At 37.5% G+C, this 24090-nt stretch overlaps 1 protein-coding gene across 1 annotated transcript in view; it reads right to left on the bottom strand.

Annotated features, from left to right (window-relative positions):
• The window catches only part of UST (uronyl 2-sulfotransferase), a 400010-nt gene that overhangs the window by 59287 nt on the left and 316633 nt on the right, over nucleotides 1-24090 (bottom strand). Inside the window, exon 6 of the mRNA XM_072643672.1 lies at nucleotides 148-245. Within this exon, the coding sequence (XP_072499773.1) occupies nucleotides 148-245 (98 nt within the window). The remainder of the gene's footprint in view (nucleotides 1-147; nucleotides 246-24090) is intronic.

The following is a 24090-nucleotide window of genomic DNA, read 5'->3' as shown; positions in this document are numbered from 1 at the left end:
ATACAATGTCTCAGACCAGTGTGCTTTCAATATATAATGTTATATTTCAATTTCAATAAATGTTATATTGTCTCATATATGTACATATATTACACACACACACACACACACACATACATACATACACATATACATATTGGTCTTTACCTGCATCTTGGATGTTGTCCACAGAAATATGGTATGATGTAAAATAATCTTGGGTTCGAACATTCAGGATAGTTTTCAAGAATGCACTCATTGATATCCTAAGAAAGAAAGTAGTAGATTTAAATCTAGTTTCTGGGTCATGTCATATTCCACTTTATTTTAAGAGCAGTAGATACAATTCAAATAAATAGGAAAGTTTGCACAATGACAACTTAGAGAAGAAACGTGATTCATGGATTTCATGGAATGATGTTTAACATTCTCTTTTCATCATGACATTCTATCTGACCATCTAGGTTCAAGCATATCTTGTTTCTGTACTCCAATCAATCAGCCACTTTGGATGGTACTTGGACATTTGTCATAGGAGTAAATTTTGCACATTTCCAAAGTGAAGATGGAAAAACAATATTCTCAGACACTTCTAGACTGTTTACAATTTGAAGGCACAGGCTATGTTGTATATTTTTTGTATCCCCCTAACAATTTATACAGAGCTTTGAAAGCAAAAGTTACCCAGTAAATATTTATCAAACGAGTAAATGAAAATATTGACAAGTGGCTTTGTACCAACAGAATTTTCCTGCCTACTTTGTGGAGGTAGTCCAATGCTGACCATGACAAATCTTTTGAAGGATTCAGAAATCTGTTAGAATCATATAATTTTCAAGATGGATAGGACTTCAAATCATCCATTTAAAATCTTTCTCCTTGATGTTTTACAGAAGAGGAGATGGTAGCCCAGATAGTTAAATAATATGTTTAAGGTTACATAATGGTAGAGTTGGAAGTGGAATCATAATGCTTTCACTTTATGAACCTATAAGACTGTCTATGTTGACTGTGCTACAGGAAGTTATAAGATGAAAGGAGATAGAAACCACCTCCATCATTCTTTCATACCATTTATTTATTTAAACATATTTCCACATTAGTCATGTTATGAAAGAAAAGTCAGAACAAAAGGGAAAACCCATGAGAGGAGGGGGGGAGGGGGAGGGGGAGGGAGAGGGAGAGAATAGTATGCTTCACTCTGCATTCAGACTCCATGGTTCTTTCTCTGGATGCAGATAGCATTTTCCATGAGTCTTCTGGAATTGTCTTAGATCACTGCATTGCTGAGAAGAGCTAAGTCTAACAAAGCTGGTCACTGCACATGTTGTTACTATGTACAATGTTCTCCTGGTTCTGCTCACTCCACTCTTCTTCAGTTCATGTAAATCTTTACAATCTAAAATCTGCCTGCTCGCCATTTCTCATAGCACAATAGTATTCCATTACATTCATATGCCACAACTTGTTCAGCGATTCCCCAACTGATAGACATTCTCTCAGTTTTCAATTTTTTGCCACCACAAAAAGAGCTACTATAAATATTTTTGTACATGTGGGTCCTTTTCTTTTTTTATGATCTTTTTTGGGATATAGACCTAGTAGTTTTATTGCTAGATCAAAAGGTATGCTCAGTTTTACAGACCTTTGGTTATTATTCCAAATTCCTCTCCAGAATGGTTGGATCAGTTCACAACTCCACAAACAAGGTATTAGTGTTCCAATTTTCTCCAATGTCTATCATTTTCCCTTTTTGTCATATTAGCAATCTGATAGGGATGAGGTGGTACCTCAGAATTATTTTAATTTGTATTTCTCTAATTAATAGTGATTTAGAGAATTTTTTCATATACTATAGATAACTTGAATTTTTCCTCTGAAAAATGCCTGTTCATATTCTTTGACCATTTATCAATTGTGTAAGGAAAACTTGTGGGCAGCTAGGTGGTACAGTGAGTAGAGCACCATCCCTGGAATCAGGAGGACCTGAGTTCAAATCTAGCCTCAGACACTTGACACACTTAGTAACTATGTAACCTTGGGCAATTCACTTAACCCCAATTTTCTTGCTTCCTCCCCCATAAAAAAAAATTGACTCAGTTCTCTACATATTTTAGAAATGAGGCTTTTAGCATAGATGCTTGCTATAAAAATTGTTTCTCAGCTTTTTGCTTCCCTTCTAATCTTGATTGCATTGGCTCTGTGCAACAAAATTTAATGTAATCAAAATTATGCATTTTAAATTTCATAATGTTCTCTATCTCTTGTTTGGTCATAAATTCTTCCCTTCTCTATAGATCTGACAGGTAAACTATTCCTTTCTCTCCTCTGCTTATGGTATCACCCTTTATGTCTAAATCATATAGCCATTTTACATCATTCATTCTTTTTGAAAAAGTTCTTATACTAAATGGCGGATGGCTGATCAAACTGTGGCATAAGAATGTAATGGGGTACTACTGTGTTGAAAGAAATGAAAAAAATGTTTCAAAGGGATATGAAACTTGTATGAAATGATTCAGAGTGACATGATCAGGACCAGAAGAACAATTTATGCTGTAGCATCAACATTATAAAAACAAATAGTTCTTAAAGATGTAAGAACTCCTACCAACTAAAAGATTAACTATGATTCCAGTGGACTGACTAATAAAATAAACTGTCCACTTCATGACAGATGATGACTAATAAACAGAATAAGAAATACATTTTTGAAGGTGACCTACTTAGAAATTTTTATTGCTTGACTGTTTATTTGATCCTTCCTTCTTTCCTTCCTTTTCAGTGGATGGGGAGGAGGTAGGAAGAAGACAAAATGCTTGATAAATGGATAAAACATTTTAAAGTTCTTAAGAATATCTTTTTACTTAGCCACCCTTTCATTCTGGAAAAAAGAAAATATTCCTCTCCATCCTTTGTAACAAAGAAAAAAAGGAGAGAAAAAGCAATTCAGCCAAATTAAACACATAATACTTGAGTCTGAGAATCCTTTCTACCCATAAACCCTGACCTTTACAAAGAAGGGAGGGAGCTGCATTTTCTATTACACTTTGGGGATAAGTTTGGTCATTCCAATTAAGTTTTGTATTTAGTATGTTTTTTTCCAATTATATGGTTTGTAGTCATTTTTATATTGTTTTCTTGGTTATTCTTTGTTACGCATCAGTTCATAGAAAATTTTCATGCTATTGGTATATTTTCTTTTCAATGTTTCTTAGAGCACAGTAACATTCCATTACTTTTATCTACTACAATTTGTTATCTATTCCCCAATTAATGAACCTCTATTCTGATTTCACTTATTTGCTGCCACAAAAAATTCTATTGGTATATTTGGGGGTCTGTGTATTTTTGATCTCTTTAGGGTATATGCTTCACAGTGAAATCTCTGTATCAAAAGGTATAGCCATTTTAGTCACCTCTTTAACATAACCAAAGTATAATGTCTTTATATTCCTTTCTGCACCCAGATTATCGGCTTAGCAGATAATACATGGCAGACATGCAATAAATGCTTCCAAAGGAATGAGCCAAAGTGACAGTGGTGATGGGAACAATTTATGCCACTTTATTAGAACCTTGAAATAGACTTTCAAGGTCTATTGGAGGAGAAGGCAACACATTCAAATTTCCAAATAAAAACTGTATTTACATTATTAAAAATTCCCCCTTTCATCTACATTAGTACCCATCAAAGGGATGAGTTCAAAGAGTTTCTTTTAAATCTTTTGGCCATTGATAAAACTAAAGAATCTTCAACATAATCAATATTAGATAATGTCACTGCACATAAATAAATGATGGTTTAGCTGTAAGATCAAGCTGAAGAAGAAAATATGTTATGAAGACATGCTTATTTAGTTATAAATTGCTTGAATATTAAGTGGCTCCAATCAAAGCTGAAGGATGAGGATATCTTAGGAAACTTGCAGAGACAAGCACTTTTGGTTGTTCACTGATTCAACTTACTCTGGAAAAGTGAAAACCAGTGAGAAAAATTACAATTTCCCAAATGAGAAAACCCTGGACTCAGATAACTATACAGATAATCCAAACCTGTCAAGCTCTTCACTTTTTTTTGTTAATGTCCTAATTTTACCTGATCTGAGTGTTTGAAGCCAATTTTAGCTACTTTATCTTGATAATGTATTCCAGATATTTTTTGTACTTGTCAAGCTATTTCTGTCACTGAACAATTTCTAATGGGTAATGCATTTTTATCCTTTCCCTGCATAGAATACTTTTGGGCTTAGATGGTTTCTTTACTTTTGTGACAAGTTAAATTCTTTGACAACTTCCCCCTCTTACAACTTTACTTTCCTCCACAGTTCCTGTTGCTGTAGTCAAACCACTCTATTTATCATCCACCACTTCTTATGACTTGCTAATTCTTTCCTTTGAGTCCTGCCTTATGCCATTTTCACTCTTTTGAAAATTTATAACATTTTTGATAGAAATCTTGCTAAAATGCATTATCAAAAAATTACAGAATTTGAGGGTTTGTAGTGACTCAGTGGCTATTTAATCCAGTCCATATCCTTATGGAATCCTACTGTGAAATCTGACAAGAATTTAGGTTTTGCTTTAAGACTTCCAAGAAGGGGAAGGGGGAGACCACTGTCTAGTGAAGAAGCCCAATCTACTTTTGGACAACTTAAATTGTTAAGATTTTTTTTTACACTGATTCTAAATTTCCTTCTTTGGAATTTCCATCCTTTCCAATTTTATAAGTAAATTACATTGAATATAAATAATTTTTTTCTAATGACTCAGAGACACCATTATGTACATCAATTTTATACTACACAGTGGCATCCTCAAGAGGTACTGAGGTGAGTTTGTTTTTGTCCTTTGTTCTCAAAGAGAACCAAAATGACATCTCTATGTTGGAGTCAAGGTGTAATGTGTCTGACTGTGACTGATAAAACCAGTAAGAGACCAGAAGGCTCCACACAGGTTGGGCACAAATTTCAACATGAACACTTGGAGTGGAGAGGTCTTAAAATTTGTGCATCTCATGTTTCTTTTGACTTAAAGCAATTCTGCTTCCCTTATAGAGTATGGGTCCCTTATTTGATGCAGACATGTCATGCTGGGCTGTCCCTTGCCACATGACATGCAATTGATTCCAAAGTTCAAGGTACTGAGGTATGGAGGGCAGCTTACTTCTATACAAAATGCCCCCAGATTTTGAAGAACTTGACATCAGATAAAGACTAATCTACTTTTTAGAGTTTTTTTGTTTTCTCCCTTTGCAATTAAAATTGGTTTCTCATCTTTATCAGTGTGTCTCCTTTGATACTGTCTTTCCTTGTATATATTTATGTGGGTTATCAGCTGAATTCAATGTGAAAGTACAAGTGATTTGTGACCACTATTTGTTGTTTATGGTCTCTTTTTTCCTTCTCTTCTCTCCTCCCATCTTCTCTCCTCCTCTCTTCCTCTTCTTTCCTTCCTTCCTACTTTCCTTTTCCTTCCTTCCTTCCTTCCTTCCTTCCTTCCTTCCTTCCTTCCTTCCTTCCTTCCTTCCTTCTTTCCTTCCTTCCTTCCCTCCCTCCCTCCCTCCTTCCTTCCTTCCTCCCTCCCTCCCTTCCTTCCTTCCCTCCCTTCTCCCTCCCTCCCTTCCTTCTCTCCCTCCTTCCTTCCTTCCTTTCTTCCTTCCTCCCTATCATTTCTTGTTATAGCCCTTCTTTCTTCTTTCGCCATTGAGCCATTCTTTGTAATAAAGATTAAATAAAGAAAAAAACAATTAGCTCAGCAAAACCACCACATCCACTGTGTCTGACAGTATGTTCAGTGTTCAATAACCATAATCCCCCACCTCAAATTTTTTTTCATTTGTTTCTGTATTACCAATTTTGTAGCGAATGACTGAAATAGAAGTCTGGTCTATGCGCAACTGAATACTGATACATGCACTTTTGAAACACTGCTTGAAACTTATCCCAAGATGTTTCGTGTTTAGGTTTGTTCATCTTAATTAGATGATAAACTCTATGAGAGAAGGGACCATTTTTTTTCCCAGAGTTTTTGTATGCTAATCCTCAGTCCCTAGGACACTTAGTCTGACACTCAACCCACAGTAGGGATTGAATTAATGTTTGTTAATTTCCTTCAATTACTTACAAGTATTTCTTAGTTCCTACACAGCTTTTACACATATAGACCCATGACCCCCCTGTGGTATTATGAAGGTTTGGGTTCTTGACAACTATCTCAGTAGAGTTCAAGCTTTGCCATGTTCTTCCAAACTAGAAGGACTTTGAGAATGCTCCTGGTGATGGACTTTATATTTGTCACCTGAAAACCAACTAGCTAAGTAAGTTCAGAGAGGTTTATCACCAGACTGTTTGGAGGGTAATGAATATTTTAGCCACCACAACTTTAGAAGATGATCTCCTAACTTGGAGAGAGATCATGATATGAATTAGTGTAGTGAGTACCCACATGTCTACTTAAAGTATTCTAATTTCATAGCTAAGTTTTTATATCTGTGGATTTTTTGAATGAATCAGTTGTTTAACTTCTTTTTCTTAAACTTTTCTTTGGAATCTTCTCTAAATGAAGTCTAAATGACACAACTTTCTCTAATTCTACAACTGTGGACTAAATGTGAGGAACAGTATTATGGGGAGGTAGGGCAGTACAGTGGAAAGAGCACTCAGAGTGAAAGAAGACCAGAGTTCAAATCCTGGGTCAGATGATTCCTACCTATGTCACCTTGGGCAAGTCACTTATCCTCTTAGACCCCAATTTCTTCATCTGTAAAATTAGGGGGTTGGATTAGATTGCTTCTGAGGACCCTTCCAGTTCCATAGCTATGAAAGTTCTAGAATGGAAAGGGATCGAAGATATTGAGTAGTTCAACATACTCATTTGAAAGATGAGAAAACTGAGGACCAGAGAGAAGTTACCTATTTAGGATCACAAAAATTACAAGTAGTTAGAGTCAAGTGGTGGTGGAACCAGTCAAACCAAGCTCATAGGAGCGAATTGTTAAAATCTCAATGTCAGCATTTACCCTTTAACAAATGCCACAAATCAGGATTTGATTTATTGTTTTATTGGTTGCCTAGGCTTCAGAAAGCAATAGAAAAATGTCAATAATGCAAATTAAACTTAAAAATGTGTCATGAGTATATTTCTCTCCCCCTGCCTGAAAATTGATTGATAAGTATTTACACCTCTGAGGAAAGCCTCTTCCTTGCACACCTTTTCCCCATTTTACCTCTTCCTTCCTTTCTCCCAATGAATCTTTCTTTCTCACCACTTTAATTTCTTTATATCATCCCAACATAATTGACTCACACTCATGGTCTCTGTCTATGAAGACTTTCTAATTTTCCTAATAATGCTCTTAGACTTGCATGTATCATCTTCCCATATAGGGATGTAAAAAAAAAACCCACTTCACTGAGTCCCTTATGAATGCTCTCTCATGTTTATCTTTTTATGCTTCTCTTGAGTCTTATGTTTGAATGCCAAATGTTCTATTTAGCTCGATTATTTTCATTAGAAATACATAAAAATTCTCTATTTTGTTAAATGTGCATTTTTTTCTCCTGAAGGATTATACTCAGTTTTTCTGAGGAAGTTATTCTTGGCTGTGATCGAACTCCTTTGCCTTCTGGGATGTCATATGCCAAGCCCTCCACTCCTTTAATGTGAAAGTTGCTAAGTCTTGTGTTATCCTGACTGTGGCTCTGCAGTATTTGAATTTTTTTCCCCTGACTACTTACAATATTTTCTCCTTGACATAGGAGCTCTGCAATTTAGCTACCATATTCCTGGGAGTTTTCATTTGGGGATCTCTTTTAGGGGATGATCTGTAGATTCTTTCAATTCCTCTAGTTTGAGGACATCAGGGCAGTTTTCCTTGATAATTTCTTGAAATATGATATACAGGCTCTTTTTTGATCATGACTTTCAGTTGTCCAATAATTCTTAAATGACCTTTTCTTGATTTGTTTTCCACTTGAGATGTTTTCCTGAGGAGATATTTTCAAATTTTCTTCTATGTTTTCATTCTTTTGATTTTGTTTTATTGTTTCTTGATATCTCATCATGTCATTAGCTTTCACTTACCCCTTCATAATTATTAAGAAACTATTTTCTTCAGTGAATTTTGCATCTTTTTCCGTTGACTAGTTCTGCTTTTTAAGTTCTGTTCTTCAGTGAATTTGTGTGCCTCTTTTACCAAGATATTCTCTTTTCATAAATTTTTTTTTTTTTGCATCACTCTCATTTAACTTCCTAATTTTTCCTCTACCACTCATCTTTCTTTAACTCTTCCAAGAATGCTTGTTGGGCTTGGGTCCAATTGGCATTTTTATTTGAGGCTTTGCTTGTATTTGTCTTCACATTGCTGTCTTCTTCTGAGATTGTGTCTTGGTCTTCTCTGACACCATAGTAGTTTTTTATGGTCATTTTTTTGTTGTTGTTGTATGCTCATTTTTTCGGATTACTTGACTTTGAACTTTATGTTAAAGTTGGGCTTTGCTCACCTGGGAGTGGGGTGGCATTGTTCTAGGCTTTAGGCTTTTTTGTGTTACTCTCTTCAAAGCTAGTTGTGGGGGTATGCACATTTTTTTGGTGTTTCCAAGGTGGTAGGATCTGGGGAGAGGTGTGGCTGCTGCTCTCCTGGTCTGTACTCTGGTCTTTAGCCAGGAAATGCCCCTGTTCCCTTGCAACCACAAGTGCTAGTACACTCTCTTGACCCTAGAACTGTAACCTGTAACCAGGTCCCCTGCTCCTCTGTAATCACAAGCACTAGTACTTCTCTCTTCCTTGCAACTGTGATCAGGGCCTCAGTTCCTTTGTGACAGACCACAAGTATTCCTCTCCACCCTGGAACTATGACCAAGAACTACTGATGGGCAATAGAGTTGCCAATCGGTGCCAGCAAAGGGTCCCCTATAGTCTCTGACCAGCTATCTGACTCCCTTACCATCTCTCGGCTGAGAGCTCCTGAAGCTGCTGTTACTGCAGCTTTTAAGGTCCACTACTCTTTTTGCCTTTTTGTGTGTGGGTTCTGGACAGACCTTCACCCTGGTGTCACAAACCTCTTCTGCTGACCTCCTAAGTTGTCTTAGGCTGGAAAAATGGCTCATTCTGACCTTTTGTTAGCTCTGATACTTCAAATTTTGATTTAAGAAGTTATTTTAAAATTGTTTGGAGGGGAATGTTGGAAGAGTTTGGTTTGGTTGCTGCCTCTAATCCACCATCTTGGCTTTGCCCCCCATACCCAATTTATATGGGTTTTGATAGCCATTTGGAGATATTACAATTGGCTGCCTGCTATGGGACAGAAACTTTACTGCTTCAGAGTGGTACACTGGAGCTTATGAATTGCAACCACAGGCTACAGGAGAATTGCTCCTTTAGCCAGAAGCAGCTGTGAAATCATTGCTATGAAACCCAGACTGGAGGGCTCTCTCATGATGATTACTCTTTGACCTGGTTGCTTCTCAGTTTTATCAGAGAATTATCCTTTGTTCAATACCTTGTGCTTGTTAACTGGATTGATTGTGAGACCTCGGAACCACTTTCAAACAGGAACTTATTCCATCTAACATGAGATCATTTCTTATCAGTAGGCACTTCCCTAGTAACATGATCAGCTCCAGACTCACTTTCTAATCCTCTTGGCCCCATGGAGCCAAAGCAGTCAGCTGCCGAAAGCAATTCACACTCTCCAAGAAATACAAGGCATAAACACTGGTTCAGTCAACAAGCATTTACCAAATGCATACTATATGCTAGGTACTAGAAATACAAAGATAAAAGTGAAACAGCCACCACCATCAAGGAGTTTATATTTTAATGGGCAGGAGAATATATACATGGATAGGTAAATGCAAAGCAGATACAAAATAAATTTGGGAGCAAAGTACTGGTAGCTGGGGGACTTGGAAAAGTTTCATGAAGATGGTTGCAATTTAACTGAGTCTTATAGGAATCCAGGATTTCAGGAGGGAGCAGTGAGGAAGAAGTCTAAAGCCTGTGGGACAGCCTGTGCCAAAGGCAGAGAAATATGAGATGGAGGATCATACGTGAGGAATAACAGGAAGGCCAGTTAGGCGGGACACTAGGGTGTGTGAAGAAGAGTAATGTGTAATAACGTTTGAAAGGGACGATGTGGATAGATTGTAAAGGATTTAAAATTCCAAACAGTTTACATTTGATTCCAGAGGTAATAGGGAGCTACTGGAGTTTACCAAAATGGGGCATGTGTCTGTGATTTGGAAAAAAATCACTTTGGTGGTTAAGAGTAGGCTGAAGTGGGGGGGGGTGGGGGTGGGACTTGAGGCAGGGGAACCAATTAGGCAGAGTAAAGTAAGAGGCAATGAGGGTTTAGATTAGGGTGGAGGCTATGTGAATGGAGGGAAGGGGACAGGTATGAGCAACATTGTGGTAGCAGAAATGACAAGTTTTTGGCAAATGATCAGATATGAGAGGAGAGTGAGGCATCAAAGAGAACAATGAAGTTGTGTACCTGGGTGACTGGAAGAAGGATGATACCTGCTAAAGAATGAGGGTAAAATCAGAAGAAAGGTGATTCTGGGTGAAAAGCTAGTGAATTCTGTTTTAGACATGTAAAATTTTAGATGTCTATAAGATATGTAGTTCAAAACATCCAATATGCAATTTGTAATATAGGACTAGGGCTTGGGAGAGATACTAGGGTTACATGTATACTCACACACATACACACATGCATGCATACTCATACACAAGTACATACACATGCAAATGCAGGTGTACATGCATGAAATACAAACACAAACAATGCACATGTGCACACATAAATATATAGTGCATACATGTACATATACAAGACTTTATACACATGTGCACATGCACACAAATATGTGCATACACGCATGTGCACATACACCTATGTGTGCATGTGTACATATATATGTACACTTACATGCATGTGTATGTATGTCTTGGAGTCATCATGATAGAGATAATTAAACCTATGGAAGCTACCTAAGAGGGAGGTTATACTCTCATTGGTCCCAGTTTTTTCCTCTCACTATCTTTTAAAGATAATGACCTAAATAAGAGATTCCCTACTTCCTTTCTCACACTGATTTCTATTTATAAGTTGAAATTCAAATTCTCCCTTCAGTTAACAGAAATTTATCCAGAAAGACTATTCAGTAGAATGTAAAGTCCTTAAGATCAGAAACAGGTTTACATTAGCCCTTATTTTTTGAGTACCTAGTACTGCTTTGCACATAGTAGGTAGTCATCAGTAAATATTGAATTGAATTACAAAAGATAAGCATTTGTATGTTACTATTCAACGCACTGTATCATGATATTATTTTCTTAAAGTTAATTTTAAAAAGTTTTATCAGGATGTGTTACTGTTAGTCACATAAGAAGTAATTCTACTCAAGTGGTCTTAATCTCTGACACATAGAATTAACAGGAATTTTAGGGTCTTTTGGGAAGAGGAGGAAGTAGTGAATTTCAAGTTAGGGGAAGGACATTGTACTACAACACAGGACACCTGAGTTTTGGTTCCAGTTCTGTCACTAATTAGTCATGTAACCTTGGACAAGCCACTTAACGTTTTTGTGCCTTATATGCTCATGGGCTGTACTAAATAATCTTAAACTCCTTTCTAGTTTAGATTTCATTTCATTCTTTATAAATAGATTAGATTGGAACTAATCTATCATATAGCTAGTAAAAAGAATATCTTGTAAGATTAAGAATTTAGAAAGACTGTTATTTTTCTCTTAATTGGTAAATCTGAAAGACTTTTCTAAGTCCTCATCCTTCTCACCCTATCAATTATGTTTGACACTGCTGACCACCTTTTCCTTCTGGTTAGTCTCTTCTCTCTGGGCTTTTGTGACACTCTCTGAGTTTTTGCTCTTTACAAACACTCCATCTTAGTCTCTTTTCTTCATTGATCTGACCCGCTAATGTTCTGCCTTAGATGCCCTGCAAGTCTCTCTCGGTGTCCTCATTAGCTCCTATGTGTTTAATTGTTATCTCTATGTGCTAGACTTCCAGATCTTTATACATAGCCTCAGTCTCTCATCTGGCATCAATCCCACATCACCAATTGCCTATCTGACATTTCAAACTGATGTATTGGAGATATCTTAAATCTAAATGTCAAAAGTAAAACTCATTATCTTTCCCTCAAAATTTACTCCTCCACCTCACGCCCCACCACTTCCTTTTTTCTATCAAAGTCACCACCATTCTTATGGTCTTCCAAGGTCATGGCTTTGGTGTTATTTTCCACTTCTCACTCTCTCTCATCCTACATATTCAACAACTTACTAATTTTTTCCTCCTCAAGATCTCTCACATCTGACACCTTTTTATACATATTGTTTTCACTTTAACTCAGGTCCTAATTACCCTTTGCTTACAATGCTTTCCAAAAATGAGATAATAGTTGTAAAGTGTTCAGCACAGTGCCTGGCACATAGTAGGTGCTTAATAAATGCTTGTTCCCTTCCCTTCCTTATTGACTCAAATCTCTCTTTGCTTCAGTACATCCTCCAAACTACCAAGGCAATTTTCCTGACACACAGAGCTGACCATGTTACTCCCTACTAATAAACTCCATGGCTTCCTATTTCCTCTGTTTAGCTTTTAAAGTCCTTTGAAACTTTTTCTCAATCTATTTTTTCACTTCACTGTACCTTGCTCCCCCTTCCACACTCTACAGTTCAGTCAAGCTAGCCTACTTTCCATTTTACACAAAACTTTTATCTTCAGTATCAAGCCTTTGCATTGACTACCTCCTGTCCATCCATGGAATGTATCCTTCCTTCAAAATGTCACTCAAGCATCACCTTTGGTCTTTCCTGAGACCCTGAACAGCTGATGCCCTCCTCAAACTCCCAAGTATATAGCTACCTTGTATCTATTTGGATTTATTATACTTATATGTATATCTATACACTTATAGATATACACATTATATACACACACACACATAAGCTTATATGTGTTCTTGTTTAGAATGCAAGCTCCTTGGGATTATTTCCTTTTGTTGTATTTGTGTTTCCAGGGCCTACCACACTGTCTTATCTTAGAGAAGATCTAAGAAACTTGGAGCTATATGCCTATCTGCCTAAAAAAAAATCACTATCTGACACATAGTAGGTGGTTAAAAATGCTTGTTGATTGACTGATTTTTTAATACCCCAAATTATCAATAAATGTTAATTCCCCATTGACGATAGACTCATATTCCACATTTCTTTTCTGAGTCTCTCTTTTACAACCCAAATCATGGCATGGTACCTCCTTTCCTGTACCTTGTGTCTGCAACTCATTTTCCTTTAACACATTTTGTTAGCATGGTTACTGGCAGCTCTAATGTGGTTTTATAGTAAGGCCCATTACTTCAGTTAAAGCATGAAGGATCTAGGGAAGGAAGAGAAAAATGAAAAAAAAGAACGTGCTAGGAATTCTAAGTCAAGCTGACAGTACAATTTGGTAGAAAAATGAGCAGCATGCAGAAGCAGGACAAAAAAAATATCTCTTAGCAGCTGCTATGTTCATGTAATAATGTAACACTCTATCATGAGTTTTTAAAAAAAATTAAATTTTAAGCTGCTTTGGTAACCAGTCTTCATAGTCTAAAGAACATAAGTATTGGAAAGCAGTGGAGTGTTAAAGAGGAAGCAATAAAGGGAGAAAGGGTCACATGTTCTGGGTATCACCATTAAAACTTTAATTCCTATAGTGTGTCCATACAATGCAGGCATATCAGATGTGGGAGCAGACAATTTATTAAGTCCCCAGAGGTTATCTTAACTGTGAAGGAGGAATAAGAATATATTCCTGTCGTACTAAAGTAGGTGACACAATGGATAGAGTGCCAGCCTGAAGTGAGGAAGACTGATCTTTCTGAGTTCAAATCCAGCCTCAGACACTTACTAGCTGTGTGACTGTTTGCCTCAGTTTCCTCATCTGTAAAATGAGCTGGAGAAACCACTCCAGTATTTCTGCCAAGAAAACCCCAAATGGGGTCATGATGAGTTGGAGACAAATGAAAAACTACTGAATAGTAAAAACAACAACTGAGGGAGAAGGTATTTATTATGGACATCAACAAAGCTATCAACATTCTCCTCTGGGCTTGGGGGACCACCTAACAATAAGAACATAGCTTAATCAAAATCTTTTCTCTCTTAACCATAGAATCATTTTTTAACCTTTACATTTTTAATTAATTTTTTTCAATTACAAGTATTTATTTTTTCTCTCTTCCTCTCTCTCTCCCCACTACATCTGAGAAAAACAAAAAGAAAAGAAAAAGAAAAACATAATCTTTACAATGAACCCAAGGATCTTAGGATCACGGAGGTAGAGCCAGAAGGGATCTTAGAGGTTATCTAGTCCAACACCTTCAGTTTACAAAGAAACTGAAGCCTAGAAAAGTGAGTTCAGTTTGCCCAGGGTCCCTCCATTAATAAAGAGCAGAGTTGTGATTTGAATTTAGGTTCTGTAACTCCAAGTTCATCAGTCTTTCTACATAGAACACTATCTCTTCATCAAGAACATTCTGGCTTTTTCATCTTTGTTGGTGCTTTGGAAAGAACTCTGGGTTTTGGATTCAGAAGACTTCAGCCTTGCTTCAACATTTATTAAATATATGATCTTGGGCAAACTCTCTGAATCTAAGTTTCTTCATCTGGAAAATGGAGGAAGGAATAATTGTACTACCTACCTGTCAAGGTTATTATAGACTTTTGCTCTATATAAGTGAGAAATTTTCCTATCGTCATACAGTTTTTATGTTAGGCGTAACTCTCTTGCCACCCTTCCTTCTTTTGTACTTTCATCCCTATCTAGCTCAGCTTTAACCCTGTTGAGGCTCTGAGCTTCTCCTACTCTCCCTCTCCACTGTGGTCTGTATATTATTGTTCTGTCATTTTGGTCATACATGATCCCATTTGATGTTTTCTTGGCAAAGACACTGGAGTGGTTTGCTACTTCCTTCTCCAGTTCATTTTATGGATGAGGAACTAAGGCAGATAGATTGTGACTCAGTCACACAGCTAGTAAGTGTCTGAGGCCAGATTTGAACTCCAGATGAGTCTTCCTGATTCCAAGCCCAGTGCTCTATCCGCTATGTCATCTCGCTTCCCTGCCACCTATATAGGCCCTATCCTATCCTGAGCAAAATCTGCTAAATCCTCCATGCTTTCTACAAGTATATCTGCTACCTTTTGACATTAACTGAAACCTGGCTTCCATGTGATATCACCACTTCCCTGGCTACTTTCTTCAGAGGAGTTTACTGGTCCTAACTTTTGCAGTAAGCAGAGGACTTGGAGTACCCTTTATTCTCTGACCACTATTCCCTGACATCATCTCTCAACACCTCTTATCTTGTGACATTCATGTCATCTGCTTATACTACCCTCTTTTCATCTTTAAAACATCTACATTAAGGACAGTTTTTCAGTTTCCTTCATTTTTAGAACCAGTGCCTTCAACATTGGCACGAATGATCCTTCCAAAAGGCTGGAGTGACAAGTCCTAGACCTTCTTAATCCCAATTAATCAACCAACTGAGAGGATAAGGGCTGAAGCCAAGGCCTTTGTCTCTTACCCCGAAGACTTTTAGTCCCATTTCTCTAAAGGGCCCTGCAAACCTCACCCTGAAAGCTCCTTCAGTTTCCCCATTTGATCTAGCATTCTCTTGAGGCTCATAAGCTTTTCATCATTGCTATGCCAAATCTCTGTTATGCTTCCCCACCCTTGATCCTATCAAAATCCCATTCTCCAGGCTACTGGCCACTCCTATCAAGATCTTCCTTAGATTTGATCTTTATTCACCCCAGGTTACTGGTCATTTCCACCAAGACCTTTAGACACCCCAGGTTACTGACCACTCCCATCAAGACCATCTCTGGAACCCCCAGAGTACTAGACCATCCCTAGATCCCTCCTACAGTCTTTATACACACACACACACACACGTGCGCACACACATATGCATTCACACATATATATGTGTATACACACACACGCACACACACATATATGATCCTTCTTGTCTCTATGAAGGCATTCAGATTCAATCTAGCTCAGACTCAATCTGGCTCAGATTCTACCTGGCCCACTTGTTAAAATAAGCTTCACAAATGGTGAGGCTTCTTAAGAGTCAACCCAATGTGTCAAAATCAACTTTGTTTTACTTTTGGCTGAAAGAAGACTTGGGTAGAATTCATTTGAGCAGGACTCAGCATGTTAGTATTTTGGGGTCTTAAGCACCCCAAACCTCAACAAAATCATTATTTAATAAGTACCTACTATATGTCAAATATTGTGCTAGATCTAGAGATACAAAGACAAAAGTGAAAACAATTCCTGCCTTCATGAAATTTATAGTCTAGCTGGGCACGACAACATGGACGTGCATAGGTTTATACAAAATGATTCAAGGTGATGTTGAGAAGACACAAAGCAGTTAGGAGAATCAGGAAACGTTTCATGTGGAAGGTGGCACATAAACTAAACTAGAGATCCTGAGGATGGATGTGAAGAGTGAGTGTATTTCTAGGCAAAGGGATATCCACTGCAAAGGTATGGAGTGGGGAGAAAAAGAATATTGCATCCGATCAATAGCAAGAAGGCTAAATTGGCAAGACCACATATGAAAAAGGGAGAGGAAATGTGGAATAAGGAAGGAAGTCTGGGAGCATTTGAAAGGTTTTCCATGCTGATCAGAGGAGTTTGCATTTGCTTCTGGAGGTAACTGGGAGCTGAGTTTATTGAGTAGGGGAGTGGCCTGGTCAGATTTGCCCTACAGGAAAATCAGTTTGCTAACTGTGTGTAAAGCACATAAGAGTGTCCCAAATAGAGAAGCCCCAAAGATCAGATGCATTTAGGTTCCATATTTGGTACAGGTGAGAGTATAGCACTTCCTAGATGAGGGCACAATTACAGAAGGTTCTAAAGCAGCAGAGGGACCATTTCCTGGCCCAAACATAGTCTGGACAATATGAGCCTCTACTGCCTGCATTTACTGCTATAGCAGGAAGAGCTCTGACCAAGCAGATGCTGAATCACAAACCCATACAACAGGAATAGCATAGCCACAAGTGGCAAGGGTGACCATTCCCTTACAGTGACATAACAGGGTAAAAAAAATGATAGAGGAAAGAATGCAAGGCTCACACAGGCATAGTAAGACCTCACTCATTGAGGGTGGATGCATTCTACTAGCAGTTAATTAAAGACCTTTTTAGCCTTTAGGGTAATGGGTGAGGGGCCAGTCCTTAGAGCATGTGTAATATCCTCTGCTTGGTTCTTATCCAATGCATGGAAGTTGGGTGAATATATATGACAGTATATCTTCCCCTCACTTAAAAGTACGTGCAGGTATCCTGTGGGTGTTTTGGGTTGGCTGTTTCCTGATCTTGGATGAAGACATATCTGGAGATTGAACAGACCAGGTTATGACCTAGTGAGCTTTGAAAGAAAAGATGAATCATCAGATGTGCTCTCAGCAGCTAGAATCTCTAGAACTTGTAAGAATAGCATCCGAGTTTATTGAGTGGCCAGTCTGGAAAAAACCTGCTTGATCCAGGCTCATCAGACAAAATACTGTCCTGAAAGGAGCTAGCCCAGCTGAGCAAGAAAGTGATTCATCAACATGCCCTACTTAGAAGAAAACCTGGCTTCTGTCAGGAATGGTAGTGTGCCCCATGGTCCCAACATGTTTCTACATAAGTCCTTCAGTAACTCTTTGCACAGAGTTTGAGCCCACTCTCCCCAGGGAACTTGTGTGTGTGCAAAAAGGAGAATGCCCCGGTAGGTTGGAGGTGTATTGGGTACCAATTTTAAGCCTGAACCCCTCGTCCCCAGGCAAGAATGTGCCCCCAGTTTTTTTGGAGGGGATTGCTTTTGTACTTCTTTATTCACTATATTTTTTTACATAAATATTAGATAAAATCTTAGGTAAATTTTTTTTGAAAAGGTAAATCAACATTGGAAGAAATACATCAGATGAGCAATTATTTACTGGAACCACAACTTCTACGGTGTTCCCCTAAATTCCAGAGTGCAGTAGTGAGCTACCCTCTGGGGAATCCAGTACCAGTTGGGATAGTGAGCCCAGATGAAAGGCTGAATAACTTAGCATTTGAATCATTTCGGATGCTGAGGATCTTGAAAGCAGTCAAGTCAGCACGCATTATTGAATTGACTTGAATAGCCATCTTGAATCTGGACAAGTCAGTGAAAATAAAATTATATAAATATAAGCTGTTGTTTTTATCATCAACCCATCATTTATTTTGCAAAAATCTTTTGAATTACTACTCTATAAAAAACTACTATTCAACAATTCCGGAAGTCCTTCTTTGGGTTTTACCAACTTGTTATCTTGTATTAGTTGCTTCATTTCTTCTACATTTTCATTTCCTCGCTTGAAAAACGAAGAATTTGGACTAGATGACCTTTAAAGTAATTTCTACCTCTAAATCTATCATCTCCTCTATGTCTTTATGAATGTCTATTTTTAAAATTTATTGCATTCAACTAAATGAAAATAAGTGACTTTTAAATAATAACAATAACTAGAATTTATATAGCACTTTAAAGTATGAAGTGTTTCATGTATGTTATCTTATTTAATTCTTTCAGCGTTATTGGGTAGGTGCTATTATCATTCCCTTTTTATAGATGAGGAAACTGAGAATGAGAGAAGTTAAGAGACTTGCCCAGAGTCAGACGTCTAGTAAGTTTCTGAGGGGGAATTTGACCTCACAAGTTCTTAACTCAAAAGTCCAGCATTCTATCTATCTCACAACCCAGGTACCTCCACTTTCATATTTACATGCATATTATCTGTTTATGTAGCATAGTTTTCCTGATTTTAGTCCAGTAAGAATAATTTTCACCCAAGTCTAGACTGTAGAAGCAAGTTTTGAACATCAACCAATCTCCCAAGTGAGGAAAACCATAGCCTCCATATATAAGTTATTTCAGGTATTTGAATATATGTAGTTGTTCCATTTTTAATTAAAATTAGTATTTTTAAGTTCAAATGGACAACTATTTTTCAAGACCCCATGTTTAACAAAGAGAAAGAAGTTACCATAATGTTCTTCTTTGGGGCTAAGCATGAGTGTATTGCAAAAACTGGTGGGTATATGGATCCAGAGAATGATAAATTACTCTCTTATAATAAGCTGTAATCAGATACATAGGAGTCACGACTTCAAATAAACCACAAAGGACCTGGAAAACAGGGAGCTGAATAAAAATAGCAATAACAGAATTTTGATGTGAGTCACTTGGCGAAGAGATGAAGGCTAATTCCCTTGGCTATCTGAGGACAAGCGTCATTACAAATTTACAGATGAAGAAACTGAGAAAGAGACATGAAATCCCTGAAAGCTCATTGGCCAATCTCTCTGACCTCAGAGGTCCTCATCCAAGATGACTTCACTTCTTTGTGAGTTCTTATGTTTCTGTCCAAATACTGATTCAGCATTTTAATATTTCAGAAAGTTTATAAATATTAAATATGTTTTCTTTCTTGTGATCTAAATGTCTGTCTTCATGGGGCTTTTCTTTTCCTTTCCTGGACAAATCTGCAACAAACCCACACGTGAAAATCTCCCCTCACCAATAAACTAACTCATCAGCCACAGCTCACCACCCAAGCTAATCCTGAAGACCCTTTTGCTCAAACAGATTTATGTTATCTCCTAAAGAAGAGAGTTAGATCTGAAACGAAGGTCTGTATGTGAGGGTAGCGTAGGCTGCAGTAGACTAAATACATGATTTTAAATATAAATATAGCTTTAAAAGGAAATGAAATAAAATAATGTGGAAAAGCATTATATGAGCCCAGGTATCCTTGCTGCTCAGGTCGCCATTCCCACAGGGCTGCAGTCAGTTCTGAAGTACAGTACGGCATTTATCAATGACAGCCAAGCAAAATCTCACTGAGCTCAATGGAGAAACCTTGGAACGCCCTCCTGACCACTTTAAACATGGGTTTTAAATACCAGCGGAACGTTTTTAAATGCATCAAATTGGCTGTCACCTTGCGGTAGCAGCCAGACCTCATGAGCTTTCATTCCACTTGCCAGAAAGAATCCACTCTTTCTCTAAGGCATGAGATTTAAAACAAGGAGAGGCAACATGGTATGGAGTCAGAAGATGTGGATTTAAGTCCTGATTCTGTTATGGATGACCTTGGGCTACACTGCTCTTTGAGTCTCACATTCCTAGTCTGTAAAACGTGGTGGTTGGATTATATGATACCTCATTCATTCAGCAAGTATTTAAAAATCACTTACCCTGTGCCAGACACTATACTACGTGCTGGGGATACATAGACAAACAAGTCACAAAATCCAATGAAACAAGCCTTAAAGAGCTTATGTTCTATTGTGGAGTAAATGTATACGCATATAGGTAAGCACAAACTATTTACAAAGCAACCTCACCCCCTGGGGTGAGGAGGTGAGGAGCTTTTATGGAAGGAGGCATAAGAGATGAACTGTGAAGAAAGAGATTTTAAGAGGCGGAAATGAGGAGGGAGTGAATTTCTGGAAGGTGAGACAGATTGTGAAAAGGCACAGAGATGAATGGAAGATGGAATATTGTGAGTGAAAAACTCCAAGAGGTCTATTTTTGATTGAACATAGAATGCACAAAAGGGAATAATGAGTAAAGCGTCTGGATGAATGGCTTGATCAATATTGTAAAGGGCTTTAAATATGAAATGAAAATGTTACAGAGAGCAATGGGAGCCACTGAAACTTTTTGAGGAGGGAAGTTACATGATCAGATATTTGCTTTAGGAATATTAGTTCTAATAATCTAGAGTTCTATGGTTGTAATTCAATTAAATACATATTAAAATATGTTATGTATAAGGCATTGTATTAGGTAATGGGGTTACAATTTGTTTTCCGAAGATGAGTTTCTCTGCTCTCAATGAGCTTAGATTCGACTAGCCCTTATAATATGTTAAAGAGATAAGTGAACACAGGATAATTTGAGGAGGAAGAAAACTAAGATGGCAATCAGAAAGGCTCTGTGGAAGACATGTCACCAGAGAAATTCTGAAGGAAGCTAAGGATACTAAAGACTAATTTGAATAGTGAGTACATTTTTCAGGCATGAGCTTTTAAGTGAAGGGATGTGTCATGTAGGGGACAGATTGGAATTGAGTCATAATCCTGTCTCTTATTGCTTTGGGACTAAGTCCCTTAATCTTTATGAGACAAGTTTTCCTTAGTAACTTTCAAAACCTTAGTTAAAGCACAAAGGCAAGAGACAAAATGCTGACTTAGCAGTAGTGAAGGCATAGGACCCCTCCTCACCCAGGATGAGCTAGAGATCCTTGACAACAGAGGAAAGGCAGACTTATACAATGCTTATTTCACTTAGGAAAGGTAAGAAGAAAAATGGTTAATGGAGAGTTAAAAACCAAGATAGTAAAGAGATAACCTAGCTCACCTTAATAAGTTTGAGTCTTTCGGTCCAGAAAAACTTCTTCATTGGGTGTGGGAAAAAAAAAACTGGCAGTTGCTTTGCTTAACCAAATGGAGAATAGGAGGGTGAGAGCTGGACTGGATTAGGACAAATGTCTCCATTTTCAAAAAATGAAAGAAAATGAAGTAGGAAAGCTATACAACAGTGAATTTTTAGAAAGGGAAGTGTTGGTGACATTAAACCTTCTCAGAACCTATTTTTTTCTCATTGAAAATGAGGGGATTCACTTAAGTGATTTCTATGGTCCCTGTCTTTCTAAATGCTGTGACCTACTGCAGGACATCCTTTCACAGCACTGGTTTTTTGGGGGGGGATGGTGGGGGCGAGCTCAAAACAAGGTAAGGACTGAAAAGTGTTTTATAACCATAAAGTGCCATATAAATATGAGTTTTTAAGTGATAGGATGTGACATGTAGTAGGTAGACTGTACTTGAAGTTAGAAGATCTTCAATTGAGTCATGAGTCTGTCTCTTATTTGCTTTGGGGCAAGTCCATTAACCTCTATGAGATGAATTCTTCTAAGTAACTTTCAAATACCTTACATGCACATTTTCCAGATGAGGAACAAAAATCACACAATTCTCTGGGGCAGAGTTTGAATTCAAACCTGACTCTAGGTCCAGCTTGCTATCTGTGGCATCTCCCAGCTACCTGCACTTATAAGCTATGCGAAGCAGTAAGTTTAAGAAGATGGCACCTTCCTGGGAACCAAGTCTCTTCTCTTATCCTTTCAACTCCTTCCTCTAAGAAGGATGGGTATAAGAAACTTTGGACTGGTTAGTAAAAATGAGCTTTCATTGCATAGCTTGCTTGTCTGGATTAGTTCACCTCCCTTCTAATTGGACCTCACACTTCAATTCTCCCTGTATTTTAATCCATCCTCCACTTTGCTACCAAAGAGATTTTGCTACTGTGCTGGTCTGACTGCATCACACCCCTCCCTTCCAACTCCCAACTCTGTAGATACAAATTTACTTCCTATTTTCTCTAGGAACAAACATAAAATCCTTAGTTTGGTATTTAAATCTATTCATATTTAGGTCCTTTCCCATCTTTCTAGTCTTCATTAATGAACTTTCACCTTTGTGCCATACTGGCCAGCTTACTCTTTCTGACATACAACATTCCATTTCCCACACATGTACCTTTGTACTGGCTACTGTCATATCTGGAATGTTCTCTATCTTCTCCTCTGCCTTCCTTTAAGATTCCCCTTTTCCAGTCCTCCAGGTCTAGTGCCTTCCCCTCTTAGTCTACCTTCCATCTCCTGGATGTACATATTCATGTAAATCTTCTCCAAAAAGAATATAAGCTTCTTGAGGACAAGGGACATCTTCCTTCCTCCACCCCCCACCCCCCCACTGCTTTTTTCTTCATGTTCCTAGTAATTAACATAGTGCCTGGCACATAGTAAACACAATATAAATGTTTATTAGTTGTTTTTAAATGCTATTCTTCTCTTATTGAAAACAAATTATCAGAAGCTAACAGTTCTACTCTGATGCCTCATTATGGCATGAGAGTACACCTGGTTTTTCAGTGGCCAAGTTGACCTGAGGTCTACTAAGTCCTGCCAATCTAGAGAGGCTCTGAGTGTGAGCCCAATGACATACTGTTCTTTTTTGCTTGAATGTATTCCTTATAAAAATTTTATTTATTTTAAATTTATAGAATAAAACAAACATTTCCATAACAGTATAATTTTTTAAAAATACGACTATGCATACAACTGCAAATCTATTATGTACAACTTGCTAGTCCTTTTAAAAATATAATAGTTGTGTAAATTTTTCCCCCCTTTTTTCTTCCCTTTCTCCACCCGCTAGAGATGGCTACCATTAGACACGCATATATGTGTATGCAAAATCATTCTATGTGTATTTCTGTTTATTAGTTCTTTCTTTGGATGCAAATAGCCTCTTCCTTCATTGGTCCTCTGTGGTTAATTTGGGTATTTATAACAGTCAAAGTTGTTCGTAAGACAATATTACTATTACTGTATACAATGTTCTCTCGGTTCTGCTTATTTTACCCTTCACTATTTCATGCAAGTCTATATTTTTCTAAGGTAATCAAAATTATAATTTCTTATAGTATAGTAGCATTCCATCACGATTATATAATCACAACTTGTTCAGCCATTCCCCAATTGACGGGAATCCTCTCAATTTCCAGTTCTTAGCTGCCACAAAAAGAGCTGCTATAAACATTTTAGAATATATAGTTTCTTTTCCTTTTTCCCTAATCATCTTTGGAAATAGATGTAGTAGTGGTAGTGCTGGGTCAAAGGGTACAGGCAGTTTAATAACTCTTTGGGCATAATCCCAAATTGCTCTACAAAATGGTTGGATCAGTTTACAATTCCACCAACAATGAATTAGTGTCCCATTTCTTCCAACATTTGTTGCTTTCTTCAATCATTTAAACCAACCTGATAGGTATAAAATGATATCTCAAGGTTATCTTAATTTCCATTTCTCTAATCAATAAGGATTTAGAGTATTTTTTTCATATGACTATAAATTGTTGATTTCTTCGTTGGAAAACTGCCTGTTCATATTCTTTGACCATTTATCAACTGGGAATGACTTG

The sequence above is a fragment of the Notamacropus eugenii genome, chromosome 2 (assembly GCF_028372415.1).
Source record: "Notamacropus eugenii isolate mMacEug1 chromosome 2, mMacEug1.pri_v2, whole genome shotgun sequence".
Classification (NCBI taxonomy): domain Eukaryota; kingdom Metazoa; phylum Chordata; class Mammalia; order Diprotodontia; family Macropodidae; genus Notamacropus; species Notamacropus eugenii.
Note: the sequence above shows the minus strand (reverse complement) of the source record. Positions and strands in the feature narration are given on the sequence as shown.